The following is a 19,185-nucleotide window of genomic DNA, read 5'->3' on the forward strand; positions in this document are numbered from 1 at the left end:
AGCACAGCTGGATCTGCCAACCAAATGCACAGGAGTCTAAGAGACTGCTCTGGCCTTGAAAATGATCCTTCTTAAAAGGATTTTCCTTCTTCCTCAAGGGAAAGAAAACCCATTGAGATAACACCCCATTTGCCTTCCGGCTTCCCCTGCTAACTGCCACTCCAGCAGAGCCCGAGTGTTGATAAATACAGGGGGAAGAAAGAATCGTAAGCCGAGCCTGGTCACATTGCCCCTTGTGATATAGTTTTATTTTTAACTTTGAAACACTTGAACTATTTCTGTTGAAGTCTTTTTCTCCTTTCCCTACCTCCTAGACAGAACTCTGTCCTCTGCTGCAGCTGCCTGCACGCCAGCCTCCTCCGGCAATCGGCTTGCTCACAGTCAAGGGACGCAGGTGCAGCAGATGCTGACTCAGCCCGTGCCGTTAAGGTAAGCTTTTCAATTGCGAGCAGGTTTGTCAAGGGGACATTTGGAGTGGTGAACATGGAGACAGAGGCTGGGCAGGATATCACCTTTTTGCTCCGGGCAAGAGGGTTGTTAAGCAAATTAGTTACACTTGGGGGAGAAGAGGTTGGTGCTGAGAATGAGCCCTAGCCATTCGTAAACTCCTGCTTTGAACCTAAAACCCTAGAGCAGGAAGAGATTACCTACTTTTTAACAGCTTAGGTTCTTTCTTCTACAATCAATCATAGTGGTTATGTGATATCTCTAAGGTTACACTGCGGTGATGGGGGGTCAGGATGGGGGACGGGGCGGGAGGAGGTGGTGAGGAAAGAGGTGGAAGGTCCAGAAACCAGGATTTCTATTTTCTAAAGTCCAAATGTTGTGATCTTTCCCCAGTCAGCACTTGCTGTTAATTGCAAGTCATTCTCAGGTACTTTGAATTCCATCCCCTATGTTAATATAGCACAATTGTATTTACTGCATATACGATTAAATTCTTCCTGCAGAGTTTAAAACCTATTTTCCTCTAACAATATTCCCTAAATATGGTTCTCTCCTCCCCGGCTCTCTTGAATCCAAAATGCATCCACGGAATATAAGTGAAAGTATTTTACAAATTGACAAACTTACACAGGCATGCAAACCAAAAATTGCTATAAACTTGGAATTTGCATATCCAGAGGGACGAAAGTAAAATGATTAATGATACTTGAGGTATCAAATGCTTTAAAATGTAGACAGATTATTTCTAGCTTTTGGAATAACTGCATAGTGTTGCATGTACAAACAAATTGGCAAGGGATAAGGGAGTAGTGTTTACTTTCCTGTTTTCCTCTGGACCTTGCTTTAGTGTTATATAGTTAAAAGTTCAGCTAAGGACATCCTGGGAAGTGGCCTGTGCAGCATAAGGGATTCTGTACACTCTGAACTTTGCAGTGTACAGGCTAAAGCTACGATTGCCAAGTGAAAGGAGATCTACCCAGACACCCTAACTCCTAGTTCCTGCCTGCCTGCCGCTGTAACCTCCAGGTGCATCTCATAACTCTGCTATAGGTATCTGGGTTAAAATTATGCCTGTTTGCTAGGCACAATCAAATGCACTGTGTATAATTGCCTAACTTCATTTAATTTTGTCAGGGTTTCCATGGCACCAAGGTCTTCAAGGTATATGCTGGGTACTGTTCTAGCATGACTGGGTCATATTGGCTTGGCAGTAACCAAGCAGCCAGGCTGACTCAGAGCTACCTCTAAATAATCCAATAAAGCACTTTCTTGGCCAATATAAAAGGGTAGTTTAAATTACTCTTACCAATGATATAAGCACCACATATGAGAATTAACTAGCTAATTAAATATGTAGAAAGTTTAAAGGTAGAGAGATTTCCAGTGTGGTAGAGAATGCAGGTGGTGAGGTTGAATAGATTTGGGGGAGGATGGTTTTTAGGGTATGTGAAATGGTTTTTAGTGAAAGGGCTGAAATCATAGCCCCAAAGTCCAGGATTATGGGACCAGATGTGGGAATTATCCTCAACCAACTGGTTGTGTTAAAATCTCAAGGCAAAGGGATTACTTTAATATTTAACTGTATACATTTTTTTCCCTAGAATTAAAGCAGGGAAACAGATGAACAATGTGTAATTAAAGCAACAGATTAATTGGCTGGTTAATAGGTTAACAGTTAAAGAATCTCTGTCTTTTAACTTTTGACCTTGTCACTTCCACTGAAGTTAAAGCTCAGGAATAAATAATTATTGCCAGAGCTAGCCACATGAGGAGGCAAAATAGTTCACCGCTGACATCATGTGAGGGGTGCTGGGAGGGCCCCTTGCCTAAAAATATCTCGCTGACACCAACCCTGATTGCCTACTAACTTTAAAATTATAGTAAAGAATGTTAGAACAATTATCTGCTAATCCCATTCTCTTCTGCTTGAGTCAGAAACTTAAATATACCTGCTATGTGCCTTCTCGTGACCTTGTCACTTGGTCACCACCGCTTCCTCATTCTTCCAGGCCCTGTCCAGCTTTGCTCTTGGTACCGTCTAAACTGCACACACACCCTTGGCCATTGTCATGCAGGTAGCTCTGTGTGGGGCTGTGATTTCTACAGAAATTCTCAATAAACCATCAAGGTGAAGTAGAAAAAAGAAAAGTATGTGATTAGAATCAGAGACTCTGGGAACTTGGGCAAGACACATTGCTCCCCTGGGTCCCAGTTTCTTCTATAGCCCCTTTCCTTTGTCCTACCAGATTAGAATCTGCATTTTAAGAAGGTTGCCCAGGTGATTCCTATGCACACTGAAGTCTGAGCAGCTCCAGAGCAGAGAATTTCTGGTTATCTGCCTGATCCAGAGTTCTGATTCTACGACTGCAAGGGTTTAGAACAAGTACTGTAACCCCCTGAAAACAATTCCAGCAGCATTCAGAGTATCTGTTAAAACTGGAGTCCTCTGAGTCTTTTCCATTCAGTTAAAGCTGCAGTAACCTAATAAAGTTGAAAACATTTCATTTCCTTCCTATAAAACAAAACCAAAACAACAACAACAACAAAAATCCCAAATACATCAGATATCATTATACTTTCCTCCTAGATCTGCTTCAAATTGCTCTCACAGCTCTTTCAAAACACTGCCTTCATCAGGGTCCTGTTCAGTTCTATTCACTGCCGTCCTCTTCACTAAAGGCTGACTGAGTGCTGGGAGCCGTGTTGGCTGTACTCACTCTCAGTCCCTCAGAAACCGGCCCTGCGTCCCTCGAGGAGCGTGCCTGCTCTTGGCTGAAGTTCAGGTCCCCTCACAGCCTGCACACACTCCACAGATCACAGCACTTCTGCCCTGTTTATGCCCTTCATCAGGTTCACACCATCACCAGCAACTTCCTTCAGGTTGTACCAACACCCGCAGCCAATCGCAAGAGTGATGCCAAGTCTAAACTGACACCTTCCTTTTTAAATTAATGAACAGACTAATGTAGGTAAACATTAAACATTCTCAGCTTGGGCCTATGAAATAAAGATGCCCTCACGTTGCCTTAGTGGCATCTAAAAGGTCCTCCAGGCTGGTTGCTGTACTGTTTGAATTCTTACGTGCTTGAGGAATGACTGCTTTGTGGTGATTACCAGGGGCCAAAGTGGGGGAAATTAGGGAGATACACATCCTTAAAGGTGTGAAGTAAGTTTTTTTTTTTTTTCAGTGGGGTTTGAGGATGATTAAGCTGGCAGCATGTGTAAAGTAAATTGAAATGAGAGAGAACTGAAAATTGAAAGGCCAGCCAAGGGCTGTGGGAGTGATGCAATGGGAAGAAATAGAGGTCTGGACAAGGGTGTGACCGTGAGAATGACCTTCCTGATAGAGGAAGCACTAACAATTGAGTGACTGTTGTATAGTAGACATGCTCCTACTTTATCTCATTTGATCCTCACACAATGGATGAATAAATTAGCTTTAGGGAGATTCAATAACTTGTCCAAAAGGACTCAGCAAAACAGGAGAGTGTTTATTAACTTACTTTAGATTGGGGGTGCCAGGTAAGACATCTTTGTGGAAGTAAGACACAAGCTGAAATCTAAATGGCAAAAAGAGCTCACAATGCAAATAAGAAGCAAGGGGAGAGTTCTCCTGGGAGAAAGACCAAGTGCCAAGGCCGTGCACCAAGGCCGAGCAGCAAGGCTGGAGCTACGTGCTCAAGAGGGACGGGTAAGGCGAAAGAGGCAAGCAGGGGACACTTGTGTAGGGCCTTGTGGGCAAGATAAGGACAGAGATTATTCCTTGTGATGGGATGAAATCCCCTAAAGATTTTAAATAGGAGAGTAATGATCTAATGTTAAAAGTGGTTAAAATCACCTTTTCTGCTGGCGAATATAGATTATGGGGCACAAAACGGGAGGAGTGAGACTGATTATAAGGCTATTGCACCAGACTGGATGAGATCGTGATGGTGCCTGGACCTGGGCAGTGGTGGTGGAGATGGAAAGAAATGGATAGATTTGCCAACTGCCCTTTCAGATCTTTCTCTAAGGCCTTCCTACCTAACTGGGCAGTAGTTTCTTTGTGACTGAAAGCACAATATCCAGCTCTTCTAGCTCTCAAACTTGAGCTTACAGCAGAATCAGCTGGATTCGGTAGGTCTGATTAAGTAGGTCTGATTTGTAGGGCCCAATAGCGTACATTTCTATCCAGTTCCCAGATAATGCTGATGCTATTGGTTTGGGTCCCACATTTTAAGGACCACTGACTTGACTTTGCTCATTAACTTACTCCTTTCTGAGTCATCCACAGAGCACCACAACCTGGATCAATAAAGTTCTGCTCCCTTGCCAGGTTCTAAACTCTCTCCTGTTTCTTTAAAGAAATGTTCATCCCTAAACTCATGTACCTGGTCCTTCCACCTACTTATATTCCACTTAAGCTGCATCCACTACAACCAGTAAAATCTCATTCTTTGTAGATCTTTCAACTATTTAAGTCTAAATTACATTATTTTGATATAATATAATAATTATATTATTTTGATATAATGTAATAAATTACATTATTATTTTATAGGAGTAGGAATGTGTCTCCCCCAAATATGTTTTAAAGTTCCCCTGTCTAGAGGAGACAGTCACAGTAATATAATTTAGACTTAAACAGTTGAAAGATCTACACAGAATGAGATTTTTCACTCATAGTACTGGATGAAGTTTAAGCGGGGAAAGCGTTTTGGCCATAGACTTGATGGAAGCTCATGTTTAAGAGGAGGGAAGGTACCTACTGCCTTTTCAGACAAGAAGCAAGAATTTGGAGGTGAACATAGGGGCACAGAAACTGAAGGGGGAAATGGCACTTGGATAACCATACTCTGTTTCAGGCATTGAATTTTGTCAGGTTTTTTCACAGTGAAGAGTTTTTATAATCTATGTGCTTTGATTTAATAGGTGTTTCATTTTAAACCTCAGAATCCATATTGTAGTGCAGATTTTTAACCCTGAAAATCTTCCCTGTTGTATCTGTATTCCCTGAAATGCAAAGGCCTGGGACCTGGATAGTCTTCTTGTTTCCTCCGCTCAGAAGGGCACAGTATGGGATGTGATCCAGAGGAGGATCAAAAATATCATCATAGGAATGGAGGTGCTTCCTCATGTGAAGCATCCAGCTCCTCTACAGTTTGGGAAGATTATACATGTAGACACCTTTCTGTGCCCCAAATGGGGGAGAAGAGGCTCTCTCCTGGTAGAATCTAGCCATGGGCTTGCATTCTTCCCAAATCATGGAGATGGACCACACGTGTCTCTGTGGGTCTCTGATGAACACAGTGTGATGTAGCAAAGAGTAGAGTTTGAAGCCAAACTTAGGCTACCTTGTGCCTCAGTGTCCTCATCAGTAAACTGGAAATGTTAATACCTACCTCACATGATTGGTGTGACAATTAAATGGGAAGTTATGAAAAGCACATTTTAAGCACTAGTATCTTACTTCTCTTCTTCCATAACATCCAAAATTTAGAGAAATCACTCAATCTGGGAAAGTCAGACAAACCCCATGGAGGATGAGGATCTAGTCATTGCACTGGAACAGGAATTGGGAGAACAGGGCGTCTCATGTTACAGGACAACCAATGATCAATCTAATTTGATTAACTTGGGGCAATACCAGTTGGCTCCAACCTAAGGTGGTTAATCAGCTGTCCAAGTTTACCTGGGACTAAGAGGTTTCCTGGGAGCTGAGTCTTTCAGTGCTCAAACCAGGACGACTAGTAACCCTGCTTCTCCAGCAATAATTAGACTATTAACAATTTTGGGTCATCCTTTATCTTAGTAGGAACAATTTCCCCCAGGTACACAACAAAAGGTTCAGGTGTGATTTGTTTTATGCCCTTAGGCTATATTTATCTTCTCCTTTCCTCTACCGTCAAATGTCTCCAAAGAGGGGTCTCCACCCACTGTCTTTCTCCTCAGTGCATGTCCTCTCTCAAAGTCACTCATCTGGGGTAGCTCCAGAGCCTGGCAGAAGATCTTTAAATAGCAACATAGAGCAAAACAAAATAGCAACAGCATCTTTGTCGCCTGCTTGCATTGCTTTTCTTTTCTCTTAAAGCGGTATTTTCAAATAACTTCAAAGAGATGGAGAGCAGTAAGGCTCCACCACAAATGTTTCCAGCTTCAGTAACACTGTTCCTAAGAACCATCTTTACAATGTTGTAGGATAAGGAATGATTAGGCTAGAGTTCAACACTGCTGTCCCTCCTGCCAACAGGGGCCGAGTTCTCACTACACACATGGAGCGCACGGAACAAACTAGGGCTGCTTTGCCCTCATGGGAACTGGGCTCAACTCTTTGACAGAACCAGGCTGGCAAATATGAATTTGGACATTCCTGGTGCTGGTAGCTTTTTTCACATAGCCTTACTCCATTTGTGATCTGCCTTTTCTTTCCCACCTAAAAGCCAACAGGGGACTCTGAGTCATCCAGACCCCATTCTTATTGATGAATGCTTGTCACATTCTCCAGCGAGGGCACAGGCCCTGCCAACATTGGAGTATGTACTTAATAGCTTTCTCCTCCCTTCCGAACAAACATCAGATTTTGAATAGCCAAGGGTCCCACTGCATAGCTGAAACACATATGCTCTGGCAAGAGCTCTTTGAGGACCTGCCATGAGCAGTGGCATTGTCCTCACTGTTTTTAATTAACCTCATGGCCGCTTTGGAGGCTATCACTCCCCCTTTCCTTTCCATCTGGCAACATAGTCCTGACTCTCTTAGCTCTGGTCTCCTCTGGCTCTACATCTTCTTAATGTCCCCAAAGTGGTCATAATCAGCCATGTACTTCACGGCTCATATTTCTGTTCTGTGTTCTCACTTCCCCAATTATGGCTTCCTCTCACTTTTAAGTGGATAATTCTCAAGTCTGCATCTCTATATGCTAACCCCTCATCTTTCCACCTGTGTGATCTGTCATCACCTAAAGCAACTTGTTGGACCCGTATATCTTCCAAAAACAGTTCCCCCCTTAAACCTCTATTTTTCTCAGAATTACACCCAATATTTTTTCTTCTTTCCCCATCTCAACCAGAAACAAAAATGTTAGTTGATTCTCCCTTGAATGTCTCCTATCTGTCTCATCTTGCCTGTTTCTACTGTCATCAGTCTTACCCATCTAAGCCCCCATCATGTTCTCTACACAGCAGTTTCTAACTCTAGGTTCTTCTGCCCAATCCCTCCACCACTGCTAGTTAACACCCCAATTACAATGTTAAATGGTTCCTTATTGAGCACCAAATAATTCCCGATGCTTGAGCCTAACATTTGTGAATTTCCATAAGTCTGTAATGGCCTTTTTTCCCTAGGAGTGACCTGGAATATGGCAGGAGCCCCTTGAATGTTAAATTGTATGTTAAAGATCCAGAAGCTGAACTCTTGCATCCAAAAGATGTGCTCTTTGCCTTATCCTATTCTGCTCCATCTCAGTCCAACCCTCACAGCCCTTCCATTCTGCCTAGCTCCCTCTTTAGCTGATTTATCTTCTGCTTGGCCCTGAACCTGTTCATGTTCTGGCTTGTACCTTCTCGCCTGCCTCCTGATTCAGGCTATTAGGATATAGAGCCCTCTGGCATGACCCTCTTCCACACTCAGTAGTCCTAGTAGATACAAGTCAGATGGAGAATGTGTTAAGAATGTAAATTCCAGGACACACCCTTCACTCAAGTCAGGGGTGCAGCCAGCATTTACAGCAGTGTTGTCCAATTGAATGTTTTATGAAGATGAAAATATTCTCTTCTCTGTTGTCCAACAGAATAGCTACTAAACATATGGGGCTACTGAACACTTGAAATGTAGCTAGTATGACTTGAGGAGCTGAATTATTAATTCTATTTCATTTTGATTAACTTATATTTAAATAGCCACATGTGACCAGTGGCTACCATTTTGAACAGTGTGGATCTATATATTTAATAGGCAGCACAACTGATACTGATGAATGATAATGTTTAAAGCCACTTTAACAAACAGTCCAGGTGACCCTTATGCTCACTTACTGGCACATAGTAGGTAATCAAAAAAGGTTTGTTGAATGAACAAATGAATACATGAGTGAACTAGCATACAATTTCCTTGAGATTTAAGGCTGTATCTTCTAAAAATGAAAAGTTGAGGGGGCTTTTCCAGACTAAAAGAGGCTAAAAAGACTTAACAACTAAATGTAATAAATTCACCTTAAAGGTATTCTGGTTCAAAAAAATTTTTTAAAGTAGAGAAAACATTTTGGGGATAATTGGGGAAGTTCGAATAAGACAACGTGTTACATGATATTAGAAAATTATTTTTAATTTTCTTAGGTGAAATTATGTTGTTATAGTTACAAAGGAAGATGACTTTATTCTTAAGAAATAATATACCGAAGTACTTACAAATGAGGTGTCATGATAACAGCAACTTATCTTCAAGTGGCTTGGTAAAAAATGCGTGTGTGTGGGTGTGTCTGTCTGTGTCTGTGTAAAGAGAGTGAGAAAGTGAAACTGGCAAAATGTTAATAACCATTGAATCTAGGTAGAGTATATTTAGGTTCATTGCATATATTACTTCACTTTTTATGTATATTTGAATTTTTTTTAGTTGGAGGAAAATTCTTCCACAATGAATTGGCAAATCCTAGAGCAAAATAAAATGAAATTTAAAAATACTGCATCTTCTGATTTTTGGGGTGCTAACCTCACCCTTCCCCATTCCATCCCAGACTAACACAGTGCTAAAATTATGCTCTAAATTCTCTAGACCAGATATTACAAACTAGCAACCTACCAATCCTATCTAACCTGCATTTATGTTCTTCATTGGTCAAAATAGAAAAAAATTAAATTAGTTGCCAACATTTTAAATTCCAAGGATTTTTATCTTGATATATTATATAATAAAATATTTTGTATTACAATGAAATATAAATTACTTGTTTTACAATAGCAAACGTGTATAGATCACTTTCTACAAGGCAAGTACTGTGCTAAGAGTTTCAGGTGTGTGTGACTCACTCCTCACGACAGCACTGTGAGACAGGTACAACTATTACCCTCCCTTCACAGATGGGGACACTGATGAACAAAGAGGTTAAGTAACGTTCCCAGTGTCTCACAGTTACTGACTTGTAGTGCCAGGGTTGACGCCAATGCAGTTTGTCCCCTAACCACTGCACTGTATCACCACTCACAAAAGTCTGCGTCCCTGGTTTCTCTGAAACATAAGAAGATCTGGCAACACATTCCCACATGGGACCAATGGACCAGAGGTGAGGAGATGCAGTCCTCTGAAGTTAGGGCATCATCTCCTCTGCTTGCCAGGGTCCCCACACAGCCTGCTTCTGGTGCCTTTAGGGTTAGACTCCTGCTGTAGCCTCAGAACAGCTGAGTACACCAGGGCAAATGACACATGATGGATACTTCTACAGACACTCGCATACTGCCCCACTCCAAGCTGGATATCAGGCTGATCTCTAAGTGGACATGAAGCCCCAGTGGGAGAGAAAGGCTACAGGGGTAACTTGGGCTAGATCGGGGTAAGGGTTGAGATACCAGGGTAAGTGTTGGTGGACAATAGAGAAAAGTTACAGGAAGCAGAAGTTACACATCCCATGGTTGTTAAGATGGCCCATCAGAGGGCAGCATAGAGTATGGGTCAGAATGGCCTTGGTTGGAAACCTGATTCCATCGCTTAGCAGCTGTATAACCTTGTACAAGATATTTAACTTCTTTAAGCTTCTGTGTCTTTGACTGTCAAATGGGAGCCATGAAACTTACTTCAAAGGTGGTGGAAGGTATTACATGAGAGATTATGTGAAGTCTCTTTGGCCCTTGTGAATATAGATAATCAAAATGCTTTTCTTATTAATCGCTCATTCACATTTTTATATTTCCCCCTAGAGTTACAAAGCAAGCCGAAATTTGGAAGCTATGGTAAGTATGAGGTGCTTATAACACCTTCACCTTTCAGAGGTCCAGGTCTCGCTTCATTTAGCCTGTAGCCCAAGCAGCTGGCAGGTTTGTCTTTTTAGTCTGATAATATATATTGGCTTTTTGCCGGACAAGATGCTAGAGCAGAACCTAGAAGCAACTGACACAGAGTTGAGGGCAAGCAGAGAGCTGAGAAAGATTTGAGAGCAAAGATTTTTAGTAAAACTTTCCATTTGAAGAAGCAAAAAATCCAGCTATAATCTAAATGGCTAACAATTCCTTCATTCAGCAAAGATTATTGAGTACTTACAGTGGTCCAGGCCCTGTGACAGGTGCTGGGGATGCAGATGTGAACAAAACCAGACATGCCTCATATGCTCCCGGCACGCCCCCTGGTGATAGGTAAAGTTGATTAAATGAATGACAGCACACTCACAGCCATTATGAAGAAAGTATGCAAAGAATAATTAATAAAAGCCCCCAGACATGTCATAATAGCAAGTTAAAGCCAGATGAAAAATTGTATCCATAGTATTAACTATGTCATATAAATCCTCCATAATCCACAGCTCAGAAATAACTGACAACCTTGTAGTGCATTACATTCAGCTTTGTTTTTTTCTATTCTCAGCACATCTACTACATACATAGAATAAACTATTGGAAATAAAGAGAAGACTGTTGATAGTTGTTATCTCTGGGTTGTGGGATTATGAGTGATTTTTGCTTTCTTCTCTATGATTGTCTATACTTTCTGAGGTTCCTGCAATAAGCATGTAGCATGTATCAGCAGAAAATAAGTCGATTAAAACACGCTCCCAGACACTCACAGAGCTCCTCTTGCAGCAGTCATTTGTTCTCTCCTTCCCCTTGCCTTCGGTGTCTCCAGGGCCGGGCACGCAGGCCTCCCCCAGGGCAGCACAGGCACTGTGAGAGATGCTTCAACCGGCACTGCCATGTTCCTGTGGAGCCCACTGTCTCCTGCCCGGTGATAAGCTGCCGCCTGTCCTGTGGCGCTACCTTCCACATGTGCAAAGAGGAAGAGCACGAGCTCCTCTGCCCTTTAGAGCAGGTTCCGTGCCTCAACTCCGAATACGGCTGCCCCCTTTCCATGTCCCGCCACAAGCTGGCCAAGCACCTGCACGTGTGCCCCGCCAGCGTGGTCTGCTGCTCTATGGAGTGGAACCGCTGGCCGAACGTGGACTCCGAAACAGCCCTTCATGAGAACATCATGAAAGAGACCCCCAGTGAGGAGTGTTTGGACACCGCCCTGGCCCTCCAGGACCAGAAGGCCCTTTTCAGATCTTTGAAAATGGTAGAGCTTTTCCCAGAAACCAGAGAGCCCACTGAGGAGGAGCCTGCGACCAACGGTGAATCCAGCTGGGAGGAAATGGGAGGAGCGGTGGGTGGAGCAGATGCCGGTTTGGTAACACACGGCTCCCTGGCAGCCATGAATGGAGAGGTGGCAGAGCCGAGCCAAGAAGAACGAGAGGTGTTAGCCAAAACCAAAGAAGGGATGGACCTGGCCAAGTTTGACAAGTGGGAAAATATGTTCAGTAAAGAGCACGCGGCCTCTGCTTTAACAAGCACATCGGCGAGCCTTGAGAGCAAGTGCAGGAACGGCCCAGAGAAAGAACAGGTTTCCAGCGGCAGTAACTCAGGAGAGGAGGGTGCTGCCAAGGGGAAAGAATTACAGGGAAACCAGAAGCAGCAGGACTTTAATGCAGCCGTGGAAAAGACAGGGCTTGCCCCTTGGCAGGATGGCGTTCTGGAAAGGCTGAAGACAGCTGTGGATGCAAAGGACTATAATATGTACCTGGTGCACAATGGGAGGATGCTTATTCACTTTGGTCAGATGCCTGCTTGTACACCTAAAGAGAGAGACTTTGTTTATGGCAAACTTGAGGCTCAGGAAGTGAAGACTGTTTATACCTTCAGGGTTCCTTGGAGTTACTGTGGGAAGCGGGCTCGCCTCGGAGATGCCATGCTGAGTTGTAGGCCAAGTGAACACAAGGCAGTAGATACTTCTGATTTAGGGATCACTGTGGAGGACCTGCCCAAATCAGATCTCATCAAGACCACCCTCCTGTGTGCTTTGGAAAGAGAACTCAAAGGCCATGTCATCTCTGAATCCAGAAGCATTGATGGACTGTTCATGGATTTTGCTACACAGACATACAGTTTTGAGCCAGAACAGTTTTCCTCTGGCACAGTGCTGGCTGACCTCCTGACCACTGCCAACCTGAACGGTCTCCACGTGGAGCTCCACAGTGAGTGTGTGACCAGGAGACACAACAAGAGCAGCTCTGCCTTCACTTTCATTTGCAACAAATTCTTCAGGAGGGATGAATTCCCCCTACACTTCAAGAATGTTCACACAGACATTCAGTCATGTCTCAATGGCTGGTTCCAGCATCGATGCCCCCTTGCCTACTTGGGATGTACCTTTATTCAAAACCATTTCCGTCCCCCAGGGCAAAAGGCAAAAGTGATCTATAGTCAGGAGCTCAAGACCTTTGCCATCAAGCCGGATGTTGCTTCAGAGCTGAGTGAGGGAAGAAAGAATAACCGTCTCTCAGGCCGCGAAGGAAAAAGCCAGAATTCTCTAACCAGCCTGCCCCTGGAGATTTTGCAGTACATTGCTGGGTTCTTGGACAGCATCAGTCTGTCCCAGCTCTCCCAGGTGTCTGTGCTGATGAGGAATATCTGTGCCACTTTGTTACAAGAGAGAGGGATGGTCCTCCTGCAGTGGAAGAAAAAGAGGTATTCCCATGGAGGAACCTCCTGGAGAGTTCACAGAAAGGCAAGTAAATAGTCATTCATTCATTCATTCTTCCCTTCAACAAATACTTATTAAAGACCTTCTATGCACCATGCACTGTACTAGACACTGAGATTGTACTAGGTCACTGGGAATAAGACACAGTTTGTGAACCCAGGGAGGTCAGCCTGGTAGAGGAGACAGACCCACAAAAATAAAAATGGCAGTAGAGATGGTAGTGCCTGTTTCTATGTATGTGACCTGGATGTCTTCTGTTTGGTCACATGATCCATTCCCCAACTTTCTCCTTCGTGGTCTGTCTCCCAGGAGGCTGATCCCTACCGCCTGCCCTAACCAGCTCCCTTGCCCTCAGCTTCCAGAGGGGCTAATCTAATGGGAGTGTATCGGCAGGAGATGGGTGGGAGGAAGAAGAGTGTGGTTGACATGTCTATTCTGGTTTCCCAGCTGCATGCAGTCTTCCCTCCACGACACTTGGCACTGGCCACGTCCCTCCACTGAAGGTGGTTATATAGGTGGCTCTGCGATTACCAATTCTGGGTTCAAATGACCTCTTTCTTCTCCCCTTTCTAGGCCACTCTAGATTGTTACTAGCCGGGATATTGCACTCTGTCTTGTGGCTTTCCTGTACCCTGCCCACACATTTACACATTTGTGTATCATTCCTCTTTAAAATTATCTTCTGATTACCCAGTTTGAGTGTGCCACCTGTTTTCTGCCTGGGCTCTAATTGATACAATATGCCAACAAATTCTCAGTCCGTGTCAACTAATTTTGGTTAAAAAGCGTTTTTGCCCTTGTAAAAGACATTTTGCAATTCTAAAATAATTTGGTCCACTGATTTCCCTGGCTCAAATGCCTATTTAATTTTTTTCAAAAAAACTACTGTATAAATCAAAGAAATTTTCCCTTTGGGAAAAAACCTGGTTCCTTGTTCCCAACCAGCTTGCACCATGCAGAAGTGAAGCTTCCAATTCATCATCTCCAGGGTGCCCTTAGCAACCTTCTCATTTGTAATGTGAACCACAAATTTATGATGCCCATTTAGGTTGATAATTCCATAATCTCACTGTTGAGTTTCTTTCCATTATGTGGGTATATGCAAGCTAGCATTGGGGAGTTAGGAGATGTTTACATCTATTTTTATTGACTATGTCCTAAAACATCTTGCATGTGCTCTATTATTTGTTCCCTAAACAGTCTTCTTCAAAAAATAATTATGAGCCTCTCCCTCATGAATCCATGCCTGCATCCATGTATTAAATAAACACTGATGTCAACTAGCCATTTGTTAGGAATAAACACAAATGAGACTAAGACCCTGCCTCCAGGAATTGTATAGCCTAGAACTGCCTAATATCTTCCCCTGTAGAATCAAATGTAAATAATTTAACTTACATACTAGAAATTTCATGATTTTTTTGGCTCACTTTTCCCCCCATTCAATGATTGTGATTGCCAACCACTCTTAAATATTATTTGGGAAAAACTAATTTCCTTGCAGAAAGGAAGAAAGAGAATTTAGTTGGAATCTAAAGGATGCTCATATTAAAATGGCTGTTTAAAGTAAAAAGGGAAATAGTTCTAAGATCACAGGAAACACTTTTCTTACACAGAAGCAATGATAAGAAACTGAGGGTGAAGTGATCAGGTTAAAGGGTATCAGGTTTTGCCTACCCTCATAGACAAATTTTAAAACTAGTGACTTCGCCACCACATCCTAGGTGGAAAGGCCAGCAGGGGTTTGAGTATCAGACTCCTAGATTTCTGCTGAGTCTTCTGTTCTAGTGAGACTCTTGTTAGTTAGCATACTTTTAGTTTCAAGCAATAGAAGACCAACTTAACATAAACAATGAAAGCTATTTATTGACCCATATAACTAAAAAATCCAACAGTGATGGCTTCAGGTCAGGCTTGCTCTAGCAGGTCAAAATACCCCCAAATAACCTTTTTACTCTCTATTTCTTATCTCTACTTCCTCACTAGTGGCTCCACTCTAAGACACAGTTCTCCATGATTCCTGGTGGCTGCCAGCAGCTCCTAAGACTGCAGCTTCCCAGTTTAAACACAGAAAATCTTATTTCCTAACATCTCAAATGAAAGTTCTGGAGTAGTCTCATTGACACTAATTGCCCTGATTTGAACCATGTGCCTATTCTAGAACTAATCACTGTTTCTGGGGTAGTCGGGGGTGCAGGGCAGGTGAATGTTGATAAGCAGACTGGTATTAGTCATTTCCACACAACGTATGGCTTACTGGGAAGATTATCAGTTGGAAGAGGGAACTAGGAATTGAATGCTGGAGAAGGAAATAACTAAACACTCTCTGGAAGCTAAGAAAGGCATTTCCTTACACCATTCAAATAAAGCCAGCCTGAGGGTATTGCCCTGCTGTTCACTTTTGAGCGTGTCTCTCCTCACAGATCTGGCAGTTCAGCAGCCTCTTCTCCAAAATCAAGAGCTGGGAGTTTAATGACGTCGCCTCCATGTCTGAGCACCTGAAGACCTGTCCTTTCAATGTTGTAGAACACAAGACTGAGCCGATTCTTTTGACCAGCATGTGTCAGCCCCATGAAAAGGCCCGGGAGAGCTTAGTCACCACCTTTAAAGCCAGACCACGGGGAAGATACACCTACTGAAGACTCAGAACCTCCATTCTTGGTTTCCCACTCCGCATTACTACAAGCACAGTGTGGTTTGGAGGCCTTCCTTCTGTAAGCTGCAAATGTACTTACCTGGGTGTTTCAGAGCATGCGATGTCCTTCAAAACCTGAACACTTGCACAAGTTCTAAGAATTTCCTAAGCCATGGCTTGTATAATTGCTGTAGTGCCATACTGATAACATATTTCCTCCCCACCTACCTTTTTTTTTCCCTAAAATTAATCAGTCTGAGGAGTATATAGGTAACTTGAGGCCATTTGGAAGATGAGCCCAAGCCCTTAGGAGATGAGAGAGTAGTGGTTATGGAATAGCAACACCAGCACAGGCCTGTGCTTTAGTGGAGAGCTTTTCAGTTGATAAGCACTTTCAGTGATGTGGGGCCAGCAATGTAGGGAAGGGACGGAGGTGCCTCCCAGGGCACCCAGGGTGACGGCACAGAATGAAGGTTCTGGAGCTGAGGTTGTCTCGACAGCCAAGTCCAGTTCTCCTAGTTGCCCCACTGCCTCTAAGCCTAGACAGTCCCCACACAGCCTGATGCCAGAGACCTTGGCTGGGCACAGCAGCCTCGAGGACACCACAGGCCAGCAACGAGAGGCAGAAATGAGGTCATAGAGTTTGCTGTGTAGAATCTTGGCAACATAGAGAAGGACAGCCTTGAAAAGTGAAGAAGAATCCGAAGAATATACGTTATTTATGGAGAAAATTAGGACAAAATGTCACAGTCTTACTTTTAAACATGTTAATAGCGGCTTAAGAGTCAAGGTTCTTTTCCTCTGAGCATTATATTCTAGGTCTGGATAGGGGAGAGCACAGGCATGGGCCGGCACCACCCTGGACTATGTGAAACGATCTCAGGACACGGGGTGGCCCAAGGAGACCGTGCATTTGGACAAGCCCAGGCGAGGCCCGCGGCAGCGCCTGTGCTACCAGTCGCCGGGCGCTGGACACCACTTGGCTATCCCGTGGGGGATCTTGGGGAGGAAGGCAGCTGAACATAGAGATTCCCTTTAACTGCCCTACTATTGCTGGTCACGACTCCATTCTGTCAAAAATGTGTGACACTTCCGGCTTTTGATACCAAACAGTCAATACATATAAGAACAAAAGTAAAGTAAAAATACACAGTAGAAACTAGAATCCCCTAAAGCAGGGTTTCTTGGAACTATTGACATTTCGGATCGGATAATTCTGTCATAAGGGACTGTCCTGTACGTTATAGGATGTTTAGCAATATCCTTGACCTCTGTCCAAAAGATACCAGTACCACCCCCGCAGCTGTAACAGCCAAAAATGTTTCCAGACATTGCCAAATATTCTCTAGGAGCAAAATCACTCCTGGTTGAGAACCACTGCCCTGAAGAATAAACTTACTGCCAATGGCAGTAAGTTAGGATAAGCTTTTTAGTACAGCAAAATCTTATCTCACATAGTTATCTACAATGTCTTGATTTCATGCAACTCTTCTTTATTTACTAAATAGGTTTTAGACACATGGTGATTTCAAGTTGGGAACCAAATGGAGCTAGTTTGTTTGCTGTGGCTTCGTGTCCTTGGGTCCACGTGCAAAAGTATATCCTTTCAGCTCTCCAGGTGTAGCTGAAGCCAGGAAGATTGGGCTATATATCTTGTGTTTATATCCCTCTCACCTTACTTGGTGCCATTTTCCTAGCAGTCCTCAAGCAAGTGAGAAAGAAGGGAAAAGGAGGATGGACATTGTGGGGAAGCAGAGAACAAAAAGAATTTAGCCAACAACAACAAAAACAGTGCAGTCAGTATGACTGTCCGTTAATGCCTGAGTCTCTCTCTGTACATGGTCCAGAGCTGGTGTAGATGAAGTAGGTGATACCTCTGAGAGGTCAAGAAGGCATTAGAACTAGAAGCTGATGCAACATTGTAAACTGACTATACTTCAATTGAAAAAAAAAAAAAAAGAAAGGCATTAGAGCAAGTCCCAGAGTAGAAAGATGCTACTTTCATTATAATGTGCCACTTGGTACTATTAGGTAATTTAATTCTATTTTTCCTAATCCTTATTGTTTGGTTTACACTTCACATTGTATATAAGGCACTGTTTTCTAAAAATATAACTAGAGTGTGAGCTACAATTTTATTCAGTGAAGAAGAGCAACTGGAACAACCAAACACTGAAATGGAAAAAGAAGGGAGAGTTCTCCAGGGATCTGTTCCATGTGTTTTGAATCTACTCCTATCTATATGGAGAAAGGAAGCTCCGAAAGTCCATTCTGGGTTTCTTATTTTAGTAGAAAAAGAGGGAATGGGGAGCTAAATAGTAAAGGAGATGAAAATCCAGGGCTACCATAAGCTGGATGAGAATTATAGAGAAAGGAAGAGAGCAGAGAGCTCGTTCTTGACAGTCTGGGCAGCCCAGGGTTCAGGAGGACAATCAGGAGAGTGACCACACTGCTCTGTGGGCCCCACACTTCTAGTCACACTTTGCTTTCCCAGTTGCTGCCTTCAGTGCAATATTGAGTTGATTAACATCATCAAACACATTTTGGAAGATATCTAATTGTATATGTTGCAGAAAACCTGGGTAGATCAGGTATCCACTGGTCTACACAAACAAGCACATTTTATGGTGAGAGGGCAGTTAGAACAATAGGGAAGCCTTTTAGAAAGATGGTAGATTAGACGGAAGATGATCTGCTTAGTGAGACGAGGCTGTAGTGAGCAGCAAGCATTATCTGACAGAGGCAAGAGAGCTAGACACAGCTTTGGATTGAGAAGCAGCTGCGGGGAGTGAAAAGAGACTGTGTACCCAAGAATGGAGCCTGGACAGGGAGGTGGCCATGAGCAGAGCCCTTGAAGGGTATCACTGCCAAGAAAGTCAGTCCAAGTAGAGATCAGCCGAACGTGGAGGGTGAGGTCTGAAGAACTGAGGCAGAAAGGACTTTGTTGCCTTAATAGTACAGGGATCTGGAAAGGAAACTTTTGTGTTATAATGAAGGGAAAAGTGAAAAGCAAGGTGGAACTTGGAGATATAGTAGTAAAACCACTGCAAAAGTGTGTTCTATGTGTGATGTCAAATCAAACTGAAGTGAAGAATGAGATTGTGTATACCTAGGGTAACTTACCTCTGTACACTGGGAATACCAATGTCTCTATAAAAAGAAATAAAAGCTGCTTTGCACTCTGACAGGCTAACTGGGTGAATCTTGTAAATGAGGTTTAGAGACAGATGTGTGATTCACTGGCACAGAAGTTGTTGTGCGTCTTGATGAAAAGCAAAGGGACAAGCCTGAGGTATGAAGAGCTCTAAGCACGTGGGCAGCTCACCAATGAGCTTTTCAGGACATTCACAAAGTCCTGCAGCAACTATGGGTCTCATCACCCATCTTAGCTCTTCCTTGAGCCCACC

General features: G+C 43.3%; 2 protein-coding genes across 3 annotated transcripts in view; one reads left to right on the forward strand and one right to left on the reverse strand.

Moving 5' to 3' along the window:
- The window catches only part of POLQ (DNA polymerase theta), a 125,860-nt gene extending 122,577 nt beyond the window's left edge, over positions 1-3,283 (reverse strand). The window contains exon 1 of the mRNA XM_074364326.1: positions 3,165-3,283. The gene's annotated coding sequence lies outside the window, so the exon portion shown is untranslated. The remainder of the gene's footprint in view (positions 1-3,164) is intronic.
- On the forward strand, positions 15-18,963 carry FBXO40 (F-box protein 40). 2 transcript variants are annotated; one of them, XM_074364381.1, is made up of 5 exons: positions 15-206; positions 315-429; positions 10,335-10,367; positions 11,254-13,167; positions 15,567-18,963. In XM_074364381.1, the coding sequence occupies exons 3-5, from the start codon at positions 10,365-10,367 to the stop codon at positions 15,780-15,782; spliced, it is 2,133 nt and encodes a 710-aa protein (XP_074220482.1). In that variant the 5' UTR covers positions 15-206; positions 315-429; positions 10,335-10,364; the 3' UTR covers positions 15,783-18,963. The 2 variants fall into 2 exon arrangements, with proteins under 2 accessions (XP_074220482.1, XP_074220487.1); XM_074364386.1 differs by having other exon boundaries at positions 319-429.
- The last annotated feature ends 222 nt before the right edge of the window (positions 18,964-19,185 follow it).

This window comes from Camelus bactrianus, chromosome 1 (assembly GCF_048773025.1).
Source record: "Camelus bactrianus isolate YW-2024 breed Bactrian camel chromosome 1, ASM4877302v1, whole genome shotgun sequence".
NCBI lineage: Eukaryota > Metazoa > Chordata > Mammalia > Artiodactyla > Camelidae > Camelus > Camelus bactrianus.

Bases quoted from the DNA above. Each gene is read 5' to 3' on its own strand.
- FBXO40 (XM_074364381.1), top strand. The intron at 13,168-15,566 runs GCAAGTAAATAG...CTCTCCTCACAG, and splicing joins CCTGGAGAGTTCACAGAAAG to ATCTGGCAGTTCAGCAGCCT.